The 13,307-nt window shown below is 33.7% G+C and overlaps 3 protein-coding genes across 8 annotated transcripts; 2 read left to right on the top strand and 1 right to left on the bottom strand.

Moving 5' to 3' along the window:
* The first annotated feature begins 763 nt into the window (after nt 1-763).
* On the top strand, nt 764-2,509 carry LOC129289830 (putative leucine-rich repeat receptor-like serine/threonine-protein kinase At2g19230). Its single transcript, XM_054926597.1, has 5 exons — nt 764-796; nt 1,104-1,236; nt 1,427-1,985; nt 2,087-2,372; nt 2,486-2,509. Exons 2-5 carry the CDS (start codon nt 1,119-1,121, stop codon nt 2,507-2,509), a joined length of 987 nt encoding a protein of 328 aa, XP_054782572.1. The 5' UTR covers nt 764-796; nt 1,104-1,118.
* Nucleotides 2,290-6,722, top strand: LOC129289786 (probable LRR receptor-like serine/threonine-protein kinase MEE39). Its single transcript, XM_054926542.1, has 11 exons — nt 2,290-2,586; nt 2,712-2,856; nt 3,141-3,212; nt 3,288-3,359; nt 3,466-3,537; nt 3,614-3,762; nt 3,989-4,200; nt 4,356-4,482; nt 4,733-4,795; nt 5,382-5,571; nt 6,158-6,722. The coding sequence occupies exons 1-11, from the start codon at nt 2,550-2,552 to the stop codon at nt 6,576-6,578; spliced, it is 1,560 nt and encodes a 519-aa protein (XP_054782517.1). The 5' UTR covers nt 2,290-2,549; the 3' UTR covers nt 6,579-6,722.
* A 284-nt stretch (nt 6,723-7,006) lies between these two features.
* On the bottom strand, nt 7,007-12,813 carry LOC129291624 (putative leucine-rich repeat receptor-like protein kinase At2g19210). Of its 6 annotated transcripts, none has more exons than XR_008588727.1 (11): nt 11,813-12,813; nt 10,783-10,918; nt 10,200-10,271; nt 9,976-10,047; nt 9,823-9,889; nt 9,508-9,656; nt 8,747-8,818; nt 8,482-8,669; nt 8,175-8,231; nt 7,978-8,098; nt 7,007-7,621 (listed from the first exon to the last, which is right to left on the bottom strand). XR_008588727.1 is itself a non-coding variant. In XM_054929094.1 (11 exons), the coding sequence occupies exons 1-11, from the start codon at nt 12,072-12,074 to the stop codon at nt 7,586-7,588; spliced, it is 1,200 nt and encodes a 399-aa protein (XP_054785069.1). In that variant the 5' UTR covers nt 12,075-12,813; the 3' UTR covers nt 7,007-7,585. The 6 variants fall into 6 exon arrangements, 5 of the variants coding, with proteins under 5 accessions (XP_054785069.1, XP_054785070.1, XP_054785068.1 ...); XM_054929094.1 differs by having other exon boundaries at nt 7,978-8,066; XM_054929095.1 differs by having other exon boundaries at nt 7,007-8,066; nt 8,482-8,506; nt 8,609-8,669.
* Nucleotides 12,814-13,307: the final 494 nt, after the last annotated feature.

Here is a 13,307-nt window from a genome sequence, read left to right as displayed (position 1 = left end):
AAGTGCTCATATTTAGTACCTGATAGTGTCTTAAACATGATTACTTCTAATAGAAGAAGATATAAGGATAACAAAAATAAAATACACTCATGGTTACTTATCATTAATTTATTGTAAAGATTTAAATTCCTATTGAGAGATACCCACATTAGTACTAAACAATGCCTTTAATAGGAGGATACATAGCCCAAGAAAAAAAACTTAAAAAGCTTGATAGAAATTAAATGATGAATGCTAGTATTTTTTTTAATAAATGCTATAGTATATTTTGTTAGCTAGAGAAAAAAAGGCTTCTTTTTTCATTTATACAAAAATAGAAAGAAAAACACAATTATAAGTCCCTATAGTTTAATCAAGTTTTATTTTTAGTTTCTATAATTTTTTTTAGAACTTTCATTTCTTATAGTTTCAGCAAAATTGAGTGATGTTTGTTTTTCAAGTTCTTATAATTTTAATGTTTTCAATTCTTATAAGGACTAAAAATACTGAAAAAACTACATGAACTAAAAGTGAAATCTCATATAATTTTATAGGGATCAATGATTGTATTTTTCTCCCAAAATGAAATATATTACTTTTATTATTATTTAATATATTTATGCCTTATTAACTATTTATTTTTTTAAAACTCTACTCTAACCATAAAACAAGTAATCAACAATACCCAAAGTCAACTCCAAATACACTGAATAGACTATTATATAAACACACCCACCCCCTCCACCCAAACACACTTCACTGAAGTACGATCAAACCGCTGCTCGCATCTTGGCTTGAATTTGAGATCTCAAGCTTGGTGAGTTCATTTCTATTTTTAACTGGATAGTTACTCTTTTGTATACTTACTATAATACAAGGCACTGAAAACTGAATAAATCGTTGGACCGGTAAGGATATTAGTTCAAGGATTACTTATTAAAATCATAATCAAATCATGATCAAATTTATAGTAAACAAAACATTTTATGAAATTAGTTAAGACACTTATTTAATGCCTATTGGTTTAACTGCATGAGTTGATTGGATTTTTATTCTGACCTATAATGTAATAATTGTTATTATTATATGAGCTACTTAGCTTGATGTATATAGCGTCTTCATAGAATTCAACAAATCACATGGGGAGGGCACCACAATGGATTCTCTGCTTCATCTTGATCGAACTTTTACTTAATCTTGGCGACGCAATACTAGATGGAAGGAAATTACTCACCACCAACGACGTCACTCACCCTGGTAAGAGCCCAAAGTTTTTGTGAGATTACTTTGTATGTTTAAGTTCGTTAAAGCTTATGACTTTTACCTTTGTCCAACCTTACAGATGTTTCACTGGTTAACAAGCTTTCCTTCAAATTTAAATATTAAACCAACCATGTTTTGCTGTACTTCAATCAATCTAAAATTGTCTCAACTTTTGTGCGCACAGATTTCATAAGCATTGACTGTGGGGAAAGCTATGAATACACTGACCCACAAACTGGAATCTCGTATCACACAGACACAGGTTTTGTAGAAACAGGAAAAAATTTTATGGTGGCACCTGAATGGAGATACGTCCTAGATTTTCGTTATTTTGGGAGACAATTGCAGACACTGAGAAGTTTCCCAGAAGGCAAAAGGAACTGTTACACTTTGAAACCAAAACAGGGCAAAAACAACAATTATCTCATCAGAGCTTTTTTCTCATATGGAAATTATGATGGAAAAAATGAAACTCGAGCTTTCGACTTGTACCTCGGCGTCAATCATTGGACAAATGTTATTCCAGGTGCTGGTTATGTGTATCGAGAGATTATCCATACTCCCACAACCGACACCATACAGGTTTGCCTTGTCAAGACTGGCAAAGGAATACCCTTCATTTCTACGTTGGAACTTCGACCTCTCGGCAATTCTATTTATCAAACTCCGTCCCCTTCACTATTAGTCCTTGATACAAGAACCGATGTTGGCTCCATTCAGTTGACTCGTGAAGTGTTCAGCAGGTGGCTCTAATTTTATGTATTGTACCCTGTGTTTGCATGTTCTGTAACATTATTCATAGAAACAATTCTCGTATCACTCATCTAATATTGCAAGCATATAGGTTCAAGGATGATGTCTATGATCGTGTGTGGCGTGTGGACGATGCTGTTAAACTGGAACATTGGCAGCCGTTGACTAGACCTGTAGATATTGACCCTGGAAGCAGAAATGATTCTTATAGGTTACCAACTGAAGTGTTGATGTCTGCAGTCCAATCTTTGAATCGCTCCTCCGCTTTATACTTTGACTCTGATTCTGCTTGGAATTATTCACTTGAAAAGTCTTTCAAATATTATGTATACTTTCACTTTGTTGAAATTGAGCAGCTTCCCCCTGGACAGAAAAGGGTAATAGATATTACTGTTAATAATGAAAGCATCCTTCAAAAGCCTATAACTCTTGAATACTTAAAGCCGGTGACAGTTACTGATGTTATAAATCAAGATGGTCTTCGCTTCAGCATAAGTGCAACATCAGAATCTGATGCTCCTCCAATTCTCAATGCCTTTGAGACTTATAAATTAATGTCAGAGCTAACTTCCCCGACGGACCAAAGAGATGGTATGCATATATATATATATATATGCTTCTTTAATTTATTCCTCGACCAGCTTACTTGTGTGTTGGGTTGTGTCTTTTTTTTTGGGCATTCACTCCTGAGACACTGTTTTCTGCGGTAATAACAGCGGATACCATTGTGGATATCAAAAATACATACAAGATCTCCAAAGTAGATTGGCAAGGTGACCCATGTGTTCCGGAAGAATATGCATGGGGGGGACTTGGCTGCAGTCCCAGTATAAATAACTCCAACACAAGGGTAACCTCACTGTAAGTACGAACTAGTGTGATAAGTTCAACAGCTCCGATGTGATTGACTTGACTCAGGTCAAATTCTCTGTCATGAGTTTAACCAAACAAATGGAGTGAAGTTTATAAGTGTAAAGGACTCTTTCACTCAATATGCTAGTCTTTTAAAATTGACTCTCTCTTTATACCACGTGCTTGTAACATTTATATTTTTTTCCATGAGTGCATTAACTACTAATTAAGCTATACTTGAGAAAATCTCATAACCACCTTTCTTAATATTTATTGATCATTATGGCAAGCAGAAACTTGAGCGTGAGCAGGTTGACAGGACGCATAGCTACTTCATTCTCACAACTTACAGAGTTAGAATCCTTGTAAGTATATAGTGATTAAATTTTTGAGAGTCTTCTGTATAAGAGTTTCGTTATGTAAACTATTGTTTCTTTTAGGGATCTATCAGGTAACGACTTAACCGGAGAAGTACCAGAATTTCTAGTTGAATTGCCGAACTTGAGAATCCTGTGAGTTTTGAATGACATTGTATATAATTTACTAATAATAATCTCATACTTTAAATACTTCAATATATAGCTTGCCTACTAAGTGTTTGATACATTGTTTTTGTAGTAATTTGAGTGGCAACAAGCTAACAGGTTCAATTCCCAAAGGTCTTAAGGACAAGTCAGATTTGGATATGAGGTTTCTCTCGTTTTAATCTATCTCGGTTGCTCAACTCATGTGATAATACTAATGTATTATTTGACTTATCTTGCAGGTTGGATGATAATCCTGGTCTTTGCTTGACGGATCCATGCAAAAAACATAAGTTCGTTATTCCACTTATAGCATCTGCTTCAGCTCTTTTGGCTGTTGTAATATTGGTTTCTCTAGGAATGTGGGTCTTCAAAATGAAAGGACTTAAAGGTTAGCACGAGAAATTAATTCCCTGTAAACTTTCTGCTTCGTTATCTCATAGTAGTTTGAAATTACAGATGTCACTCTCTTACAATGGAAACCATTCCCTTTGAAATGGAAGAGAAAACTTCTAAAGTCCATAGTTTTAAAACTAGTCGATATATCTTTATCTGCCCCATTAATCATACGTATATGATTGGCAGTTCTGATTATATATCCTTATTCACATTTGCAGTGAAATTTACTAAGCATGAATCATCAAAACTTAGAAAGCGAGCATTTTCTTACTCCATCGTTCTTGATATCACGAATAACTTACAAAACTTGATTGGAGAAGGAGGATTTGGTAAGGTTTATTTAGGCACTCTTAAGAATGATAATACTCAAGTTGCTGTAAAGTTACTTTCTCCGTCATCAGTGCAAGGTGATAAAGAATTTCGATCGGAGGTGAGGTCGACAATTAAATCAACTTTAATTTTTTATCACTCAAGGATGCCTTGTTTTATGAGACATTTAAGCTGAAACAAGATTTTGATCTATGTTAGCTCATTATGATATGTATGTAGGTATTTGATAAAATTAAAGTTAAGTTTTAATTGCAGGTAGAACTTTTGATGGTTGTTCATCATAGACACTTGGTTTCATTGATTGGATATTGTGAAAAAAGGGGCGCCAGGGCATTAATTTATGAGTATATGGCCAATGGCGACCTCCGCCGGCATTTATCAGGTATGAAATTTTGTGTCAAAGAGTTAAATTCAAAGACAAAGTATGTTGAAATTTATACACTGGTATTGATTGATATTCCTCCAATTATAAATACAAGTCATGTTTGACAAGAAATTTGTGGTCCTAAACAAGTTATAACAACAAGTATGTATGCATTTTCTAGCAACAATGGGATATGTTTCCATTAATTCATTGAGCAATTTGAAGCAGGCATGCATAAAAGAAATCTAATTCTACTAGTTATATATAGGTAACCATGGGGATTCTTTGAAATGGAACGACAGGCTTCAAATTGCATTGGATGCAGCGTGTGGTAAGCAAAACCGAATCATAATATAGAATATTTTTTAAAAACCTTACTTGTCCAAAATATAGGGTATTGAGTTACTTTTATAATTATTTTTTTAATTATGCTCCTAATTCATTTGTTATTCTTTTTTTTTAAACAAAAATAATGCATTTGAATTTCAATTGACATTATCAATACTTTTATAGGAAGTATTTAATGAGGATATAATTGAAATGATACAAACTTTTAAAAAAAATTAAAATTTCAACAAATGTTTCTCGTGAATAAATTACCAATGTCATATACTATGGTTTAAAGAGATTATTTGTTAACCTTTTATGAGTTTTTTTTTCTTTACTTGAATAGAAAAGAAAACTTTTATCACCATGATTTTCTAGATTATATGTAATATAAACAAATTATATTTAGATATTTTCAAGTGACTTAATTAACTTTTATTTTTTATGAAAAATAATATTCTCCTATACAAATTGAGATTATATTATTCATTTGGTAGGGTCGTTTTAAGTTCTGTTTCGGTTTGATTCTTAAATGTAAGTCTAAATAACAATAATTATAGAATTTATTTGGTTACAAAATGAATTTGCAGGATTAGATTATTTGCATAATGGATGTAAGCCTGCAATAGTGCACAGAGATCTAAAGACTACTAACATTTTGCTAGATGAAAATATGGAAGCTAAGATTGCTGATTTTGGATTGTCTAGAGCTTTTGCAAATGATATTGATAGTCACGTCTCAACTCGTCCTGCTGGAACAATTGGCTATCTTGATCCTGAGTATGTAATTTAAAAAAAAATCAATTGAAAAGTAAATATTTTATTTATAGATATATATTTATAGAGTATATATATATATATATATATATACTTCCTCCAAATCATAATATAAGGCATTTTTTAGAAATTTTATCAGGTTCAAAATATAAGGCATTAGATAACTTATATTTATTTTTTTAACTATACCTCTATTTCATTTATTACTCTTTGAAAAAAAATCATGTATTAAAATTTTAATTACTATTATTAAGGCTTTAATATTGGGTATTTAATGAGAGTATAAATAAAAAAAATGTGGACATTTTTAAAAATTTAAGACTTAAACTAACATTGTTCGTAAATTATGAATTAATTAACTATTACTTATATTATGATTTGGAAGGAATATATATATATATATATATATATATAATATTCAAGGACAAATCGAGCTCGTTTATAGTTTAGTTTTGACTACCTCAAATTAATCCAAGTTAAACTAATTCCTCTGTATTCTTTTGTTTCGACTTGGACGCAAGATTGAATAGAAAATTATTAACGGAGAGGTATTTCTTGAGATGTAACCATGTTAGTTACAATTTCACAGGTTTCAAAATTCCGGCAACCTCACCAAAGGGAGTGATATTTATAGTTTTGAAATAATTTTGCTAGAATTAATCACTGGGAAACCAGCAGCAAAAAGAAGAGCAGACAATACCTTGACTCTCCTACTTCATTGGGTTACCCCTAAAGTTGAAAGCAAGGATATTCAGTCCATTGTTGATCCAAGGTTACAAGGACAATACAATGTTGACAGTGCTTGGAAATTTCTAGACATAGCCGTGTCATGCACTGCACCATCTGCGGTTCAAAGGCCTGACATAACTCAAGTGGTAGTTGAACTAAGGGATTGTTTGGGCATGGAGATAAGAATGGGAAGGACCAGCGACAATCCCAATTCAAGTAGTTCTATGGATATGAGCACAGGGCAGTTTGATTCACAGCTCAGTGCTCTGTCTGCTAGATAGATACTCGTTTACATTCTGAATTTTATCTCCCCAAAGTGATGAATCTACCCACCACTTTCATTGGTCAATGGCTTAAGTTTTGATGTTATATACACCAATTGTGGATAAAACAATTATAGAGAGAGAAGTGTTTAAAGATTTGTTATAAGCATCTCAACGTAAAATATAGATAATTAAATAGTGTCCTGTATTCTCTCTATTTCTTTTTATAAGGCCCTGTTAAATTGTGTTCTTGAAATTAAAGAAATTAGTTAAAGATAGTTAAATGTCGAAGCTTTTTACAAATTTTTTAAATTATCTTTTAAAGTAAGAGTAAAAGAGATAATATTGCTTTAAACCAATAAAAATAGATTATTTAATCATCAATATCACTGTGTATACATTATATAAATGTTCAATGAATTGGTAGTGTTCTTTTATTATTTTGATATGATAATTTATTTTTTTTAATTATAATGAAAGGAAATTCCGTGGTGGATTAGTCTGCCACTTATCCAGACATGTCACTAGAATGAGAATTACTGTAAACAATAAACAAGCAGCCAACTCAAATCAACATTTCGAAAACACGAACACGAGACTAGACAATTGCAGGCTGTAATAAGCTTATCTAGCGTATGGGCCTGTGGTTGACTCAAGCCCAAGAGAATTTAGAGAGCCCACATCCAATGAATTGCTGGGCCTTCTTCCGCTAATCACAGATCTTTCACGAGTATGGGCTTTCTGTTGATTCAAGCCCAAACAGACCTTGAGCTCAGTTAAATAGTTCACTAATGTCAGGCCTTTGGATTGCTTTGGGTAGAACGCAGGACATGGCGATCTCTACAAGTTTCGAGGCTGAACTTGTATTGTAACTTGTAACCTTGGATCAACTATGGATTTAATATCTCCATTCTTAACTTTACGATTAACCCAATGAAGTAAGCAACTCTTGCTTCCAAATGACTCCTTTTATTGGACTTTGTCCTGTGATTAGCTCAAGCAAAATTATCCTAAATTTACAGACATCACTCTTTTTGTTCAACTTTCGAGTGCTTCAAAACCTACAAGTAAAATAAGAAGTCAAAAGTTTTATCCTTGGCGTCTCATTTTTCATCATTATATAAAGTTTACTTAGAGGATAGATGACTCTATGCTTTCACATCATGTTTATAGAATTTCAAGTAAATGTTAAAAGCATGGGATGTTATCTGTGATTGACTATCATAATATATTGCTATATGTGCCCTCTGTTCATTTATGCATAAACCAATTAACCAAGACCTGCTCTAAAGAAACTTATAAACTATGCTACTTAATGGGGATCAAGATAACCGAACGTGCCAGCTAGTACAGTTGGTATATGATTGTCATTTTCATTTGCAAAAGATCTACAAAGGCCAAAGTCAGAAATCTTAACTTGCATCTTTTCATTCAGTAAAATATTGGTAGTCTTCAAGTCTCTATGAACTACAGGTGGCCTAATACCATTATGCAAATAATCCAATCCTGCGTTTCCATTAAGCACCATACACCTTTTGCTGGTTAGTACAGAGATAATGATCAGAGGACAAGCAAAATAGAAGCCATGAAGAAGAAAAGTGGGGATTCACTTACCAACATCCGCAGCAATTTGAAGTCTTTCAGACCAATTCAAAACATTTGGGTTTCTCTCTGCAGATTGCAGGAAAAGAAAAGCATACATATCAAGCCACATCTTCAAGGAAAGTTTGTGTCTCTTAAAATATACTTTATTACACTTCCAAATCAGAATATTTGTCTTAAATTCATTCAAAGTAGAGAAAGAAAACATCTTCATTAACCTAAAAATAATTTCCAAGAGAGGTAATTTGAAGCATTTCGCTTCAATAGAGCAAAGTATAAATTCATGCACAATTTTCCTTTTGATCACTGCATAACTAACCTGACAATAGCCCTTGCAGATTACCCTGAGCCATATATTCATAGATCAATGCTTTCACATCACCTTCGTCACAGTAGCCAACAAAAGAAACCAGGTTTTTATGGTAAACGATAGTTAACAAACTTACCCGCAATTTGAACTTAACTTGATGCATATAAGGAAAATGTTGAAAATTTTGAAGTGTTTGTCTGCTAAACAAAAATATTAAGCAAAAGAAAATCTGATTAATGAAATCTGCAGAAGGCTTATGATTGTCGCTTCAAACCTCTGAGTGAAACTCCCTATCTCCTTGCCTTGATGTCTGAGAAAGTAGCTTGACAGCAACTTCTCTACCATCCTGCAGAGTACCAAAGTAAACTTCTCCAAATCCTCCTTTTCCAATTTTAGTTTTGAAGTTATTGGTAATTCTAATAACATCCCTTAAAAAGAATACGTGATTGTTTGATTTCTCTTTCCCATATTTCTTAGATGATGCAAACATCACAGCAGCAGTGCGAATAATTATAATCGCACCATTCTCAATATTTCTTCAAAAAAAAAAAAAAAAGACTACACACACACACGCTTGAACTTTCAAAATGGAAATGGAGACCTTTAGCGCATGTTTGATAAGCGAAAAAGTGTTTTCAAGAAAGGAAATCAAGAATATACCTAGAAAATAAAAGAAGAGATAAATGCATTTATCACTTCCTTTCTAGAAAACATTTTTTCTACATATCAAACATTGCATTAGTCTAGTCTCTTTCTTTTCCTCAGTGAACTCTATAGAAATTGACATGAAAGCAAATCGGAACTGTAATGATGACTACATCCAAGGACAGATATGACACTACGGCAAAGTTGAACTGCAAAAGAAAAGAGGAAAAAAACGCAGTTCTTTAGTAAATCATATTTCTTTGATATTGAATTCAATATTGCTAAATGTAGACGAACTATAAGGACTACAAGTTCACAGAGGCATGATTGAAACAAAATTATGGTTGCAGCAGATACTGCCAAATATTCAAAAAGAAGGAAAATATATACCTCCTTTTTTCTATCTTGATTCTCCGGATCATCAAGAAAATAAGGACAATCATTACTAGAACTGCGAAATGCTGGATGCAATGAGTAGAGCAAGAAACTTCTTTGTCTTGCATGATCCAGCCAGACAAAGACCTGGATTTCTTTCCAATCTAGCCAAAAAAGAAGACAACTTTAATATGCAAGAGTGTCATATGGACATCAGAGACCACAATTTGGCATTGATATCACATAACGGAACTGCACTGGCGGAGACTGCTAACTCTAAGAAGAAACTGCTTGATTGTCTTAGAATTACTTCAAAGAAAATAAACAAACCTCAATGAAAGAGTGGTATTTGACTTTAGCAACAGTGATTTGTGTACTGAACCTGTGAGCTGATTCCCTGTCAAATTACTATAGAGACTTTGTGATGCATATGACGGAAAGAAATGGATGAGGACCATGGGAATGATAGAAGATGTATCTTACAGGAATTTCAGATTTGATAACTGTGCAAAAAATTCTGGCACTTCTCCGTTCAGTTTGTTACATGACAAATCCCTACATAAGATAAACCAAAGAAAAAAATTCCTACATAAGAATTAATTATTTAGAAGAGTGGAGTGCAAACATTATAAGTCGACAGCCTCTGAAGCCTTGTGGAAAGAAATTGAAAACCTAGAAGGCATGTGTCAAAACGCACTAAAACTTACAAGGATTGTAGTTTAGTGAATCTTGAAAATGAAACATCTATCAGCCCTGTTAGTCCCCTTGAACTCAAGTTCCTGCTAGAATGTTAGGGAGAGTGATCCTCTTTTCATCTTAAACAGAACCAGTTATGTATGCATAAAGAAGAAGGAGCTGAAATGCATTGCTATAAGAGATTATGTAATGTTTACAAAGGAAAGATAGCTCAAGAAAAATATAAGCATTTCTAAGATGGTTTCCACTGTTGCTCCAAAAAAAGATGGTTACCACTGAAAAATTCATCTAGCATATTCATATGTCCATTCATAACTAGTTTGATGCGTGCGAGCGTGTGTGTGTGCGAATCTTTTATAGACCAGATCCACATAAGAAATTTTCCGGCAATAATGCAGTAATTAAGATTGTTGATCTAATCAACTGAAAGCAAAGTGATATATCATCACTTGCAAAAATGTTATCATTATTTCATCTGATATAAATCTTTATTTAGTTATAACTTTTGGAAGCCAACACTGTCCATTGAAATTTCAAAGGTTAAGCATCTCTTTCAACCTGGATGTTTCAAAAGAGGAGCAGAATAGTACTCACAGTGAAATGACCCTTGGATTGCCATCAGAGGTGTAAGTGAGCCCTTCCCAAGCAAAATGATTTGGAATGCAAGGGTCTCCTTGCCAATTCATGATGGGGATCTCATAAATATGTTTAATACTCCAAAGAGCATCAGCTGTTGTTTTCATCAAAAATAGCAATTTCAGTGGTTCAATAAATTCAAGCAATAAGGAAGAGAGCCAATGAAGAAATGACAAAATGCACTGTATGTTTGGCTATCAGTTAAAAGGCCTAAATTGACTTTTTACAAACCCAGTTTTAATGCATGCTTGTTTGAGTGATTTAAAACTGACTTTTGCAAAATGGAAGATTAACAAAAATCTGGGTTTTTCAAACAGGAAATAAATTTGCTTTTCAAGAAACTGGTAGCCAAACACACATTAAGTAGTAGAGCCAGTAATTCAGCCAGGGCAGCCTTATTTAAAAACATATAAAAAAATCATATAGCCAAGTTCAGCTCTAACCCGTCGAGTTTTCTGGCTTATTTGGGTTGGCTTGAATACCTAAATTTTAAAATATTCTTTTATTTTATTTTTATTTTTTATCCAATTTCAATTTTTATTTTTAAAAAATTAATATTTTCAATTTGTATCTTATTTTAATATTATGTTAATAATAAAAAATGAATTCGGGCATTTAAGCTTGGCCTAGATTTCTTCGGGTTTATTTGGACTGTCCAAATAAGTCCAAAGGAAAGAAAATTTTTCAAACTTCCAAGTTCAACCCTAAAATTTTTTGGATTTATTCAAGTTAGCACGTCAAATTTGGCTCAAATTACCGCTTTTACTAAGTAGTTGGGTTTATGTGAATTTAGATAGGGGCAAAATTAATTAACCATGACCCAGTCAAGTGTTATTGAGCCAAGCGCCCATCAACTATTCATCCCTGTACAAAAGGGGGACTGTGCTATATGTCCATCCATGCGCAGAAAAACTGAGATGATTGTCCATTCTGATAAAAGCAAATGCATTAAATGAAACAATAACAAAAAATAATAATAATAAGTTACCATCTTCTTGATAAGTTCCTGAATCAGGTAGATTTAGTACTCTATAAACCTCAAATGCATTAATCATGGCTGGTAAATCAAATTCTGGTGTGGGTTTGATCACAATACGAAGATGGTCTGCTTGTGTGATATTCTGAACGATTGTGACTAGCTTCAGATGTTGAGTAGTAAAGGGCTCTGTGAGGATGCTCTTATCATTGAAAGTAACATCCATGATCCTTTTCTTAGATGTTTCTTGCTGCTCAAATTCAAAGGTAAACATAATACACGTAGGAAATACCAGTATGATTATCGAAGTGGATTTCCAAGGAAGAGTTGAGACTCAGAGATTGTATTGCAGTCCTCAATACTTGTGTTGGCTGTTAATTAGTATTTTCTATTCCACTAGAACAATAGTTGCTGATGTGGATATTTCCTTTGAATTGCCGATTATTCTATAAACCACACACGATCATACACATCATCCCCAAACCTGAATTTACAGATCAGAATCAGAACCAAAAGTTCAATTTTTTCACAACCTTCCTAATATCCTCACCAGCTCCCTTGTATTATTTTTTACAGATGTAGTGTTGTCTTGCCTGGTGAACAAGGTATCTTCAGACATGCCAAAGGTTGATCGTGTGTTGAGATCAACCGGAAACGAACTGGAGATTCGATGAGTGGAATCACTGAGAAGTCATAATTCCAACGACGAAATGAAAGGAACCCCTTTTCTAATATTCACAAGACAAACACTTATGGTGTCTGACAAGGCAACATGAGTGGCTTCAATAGGAAAATACATGTAGAGATCTCCAAACTCAATGGTGTTCCAATGATTCACAACGAGATACACGTCAAAAGACGGTGGTGTATGCTTCAAGTCGTAGTTTCTGTAAGAAAAGAAAGATCTGATTAGGTACTTGTTTTTACCTTGTTTGGGAGTGAGGGTGTAGCAGTTCCTAACTCCATCAGGGAAGCTTCTCAGAGGGTCGAGTTGCTTCGACATTTGGGGTTGATCAAAGCTGTAACCTGAGGGTAAAATGTGATTTTGGCCTGTTTCTGTAAATCTTGAATCTGTTTGGTACCAAATGTTGATGTCACTGTCAGTGACTCAGTGTGGACCTCCTCTGCCCCACAATCAATGCTTATGTAACCTATGGATGCTCAAGTCCAACAAGTTACCAAAACGATTTAGCTATAAAACATAATAGAAACACACCCACATATGACAAATCAGAAAGAAGCTATTATATGATCCAGGGACTAAAATGTAAGTAATTAACGGGGAGAAGTAAAGGTGAAAAGTAAAATTTGTTTACCTGAATCAGCAGAGGCTACCAAGCTTGAATGCTGAAGAGGAATGGAGAAGAAAGCAAGTGAAAGCAGCATCAATTCTGGTGCAGTGTCCATGTTTGACACCGCCACTTTCAAAAACCTAGAGGAACATATAAATGGTATAATAGAATGGACTCAAGAAGAAGAAGAAGCAGCTCCTGTTTGGGGTGGCATA

This window comes from Prosopis cineraria, unplaced genomic scaffold (assembly GCF_029017545.1).
Source record: "Prosopis cineraria cultivar Desert tree isolate PC_DT_omini unplaced genomic scaffold, ASM2901754v1 PC13, whole genome shotgun sequence".
NCBI lineage: Eukaryota > Viridiplantae > Streptophyta > Magnoliopsida > Fabales > Fabaceae > Prosopis > Prosopis cineraria.
The sequence above is the reverse complement of the archived record's forward strand: the minus strand, read 5'-3'. Positions and strand labels throughout refer to the sequence as shown.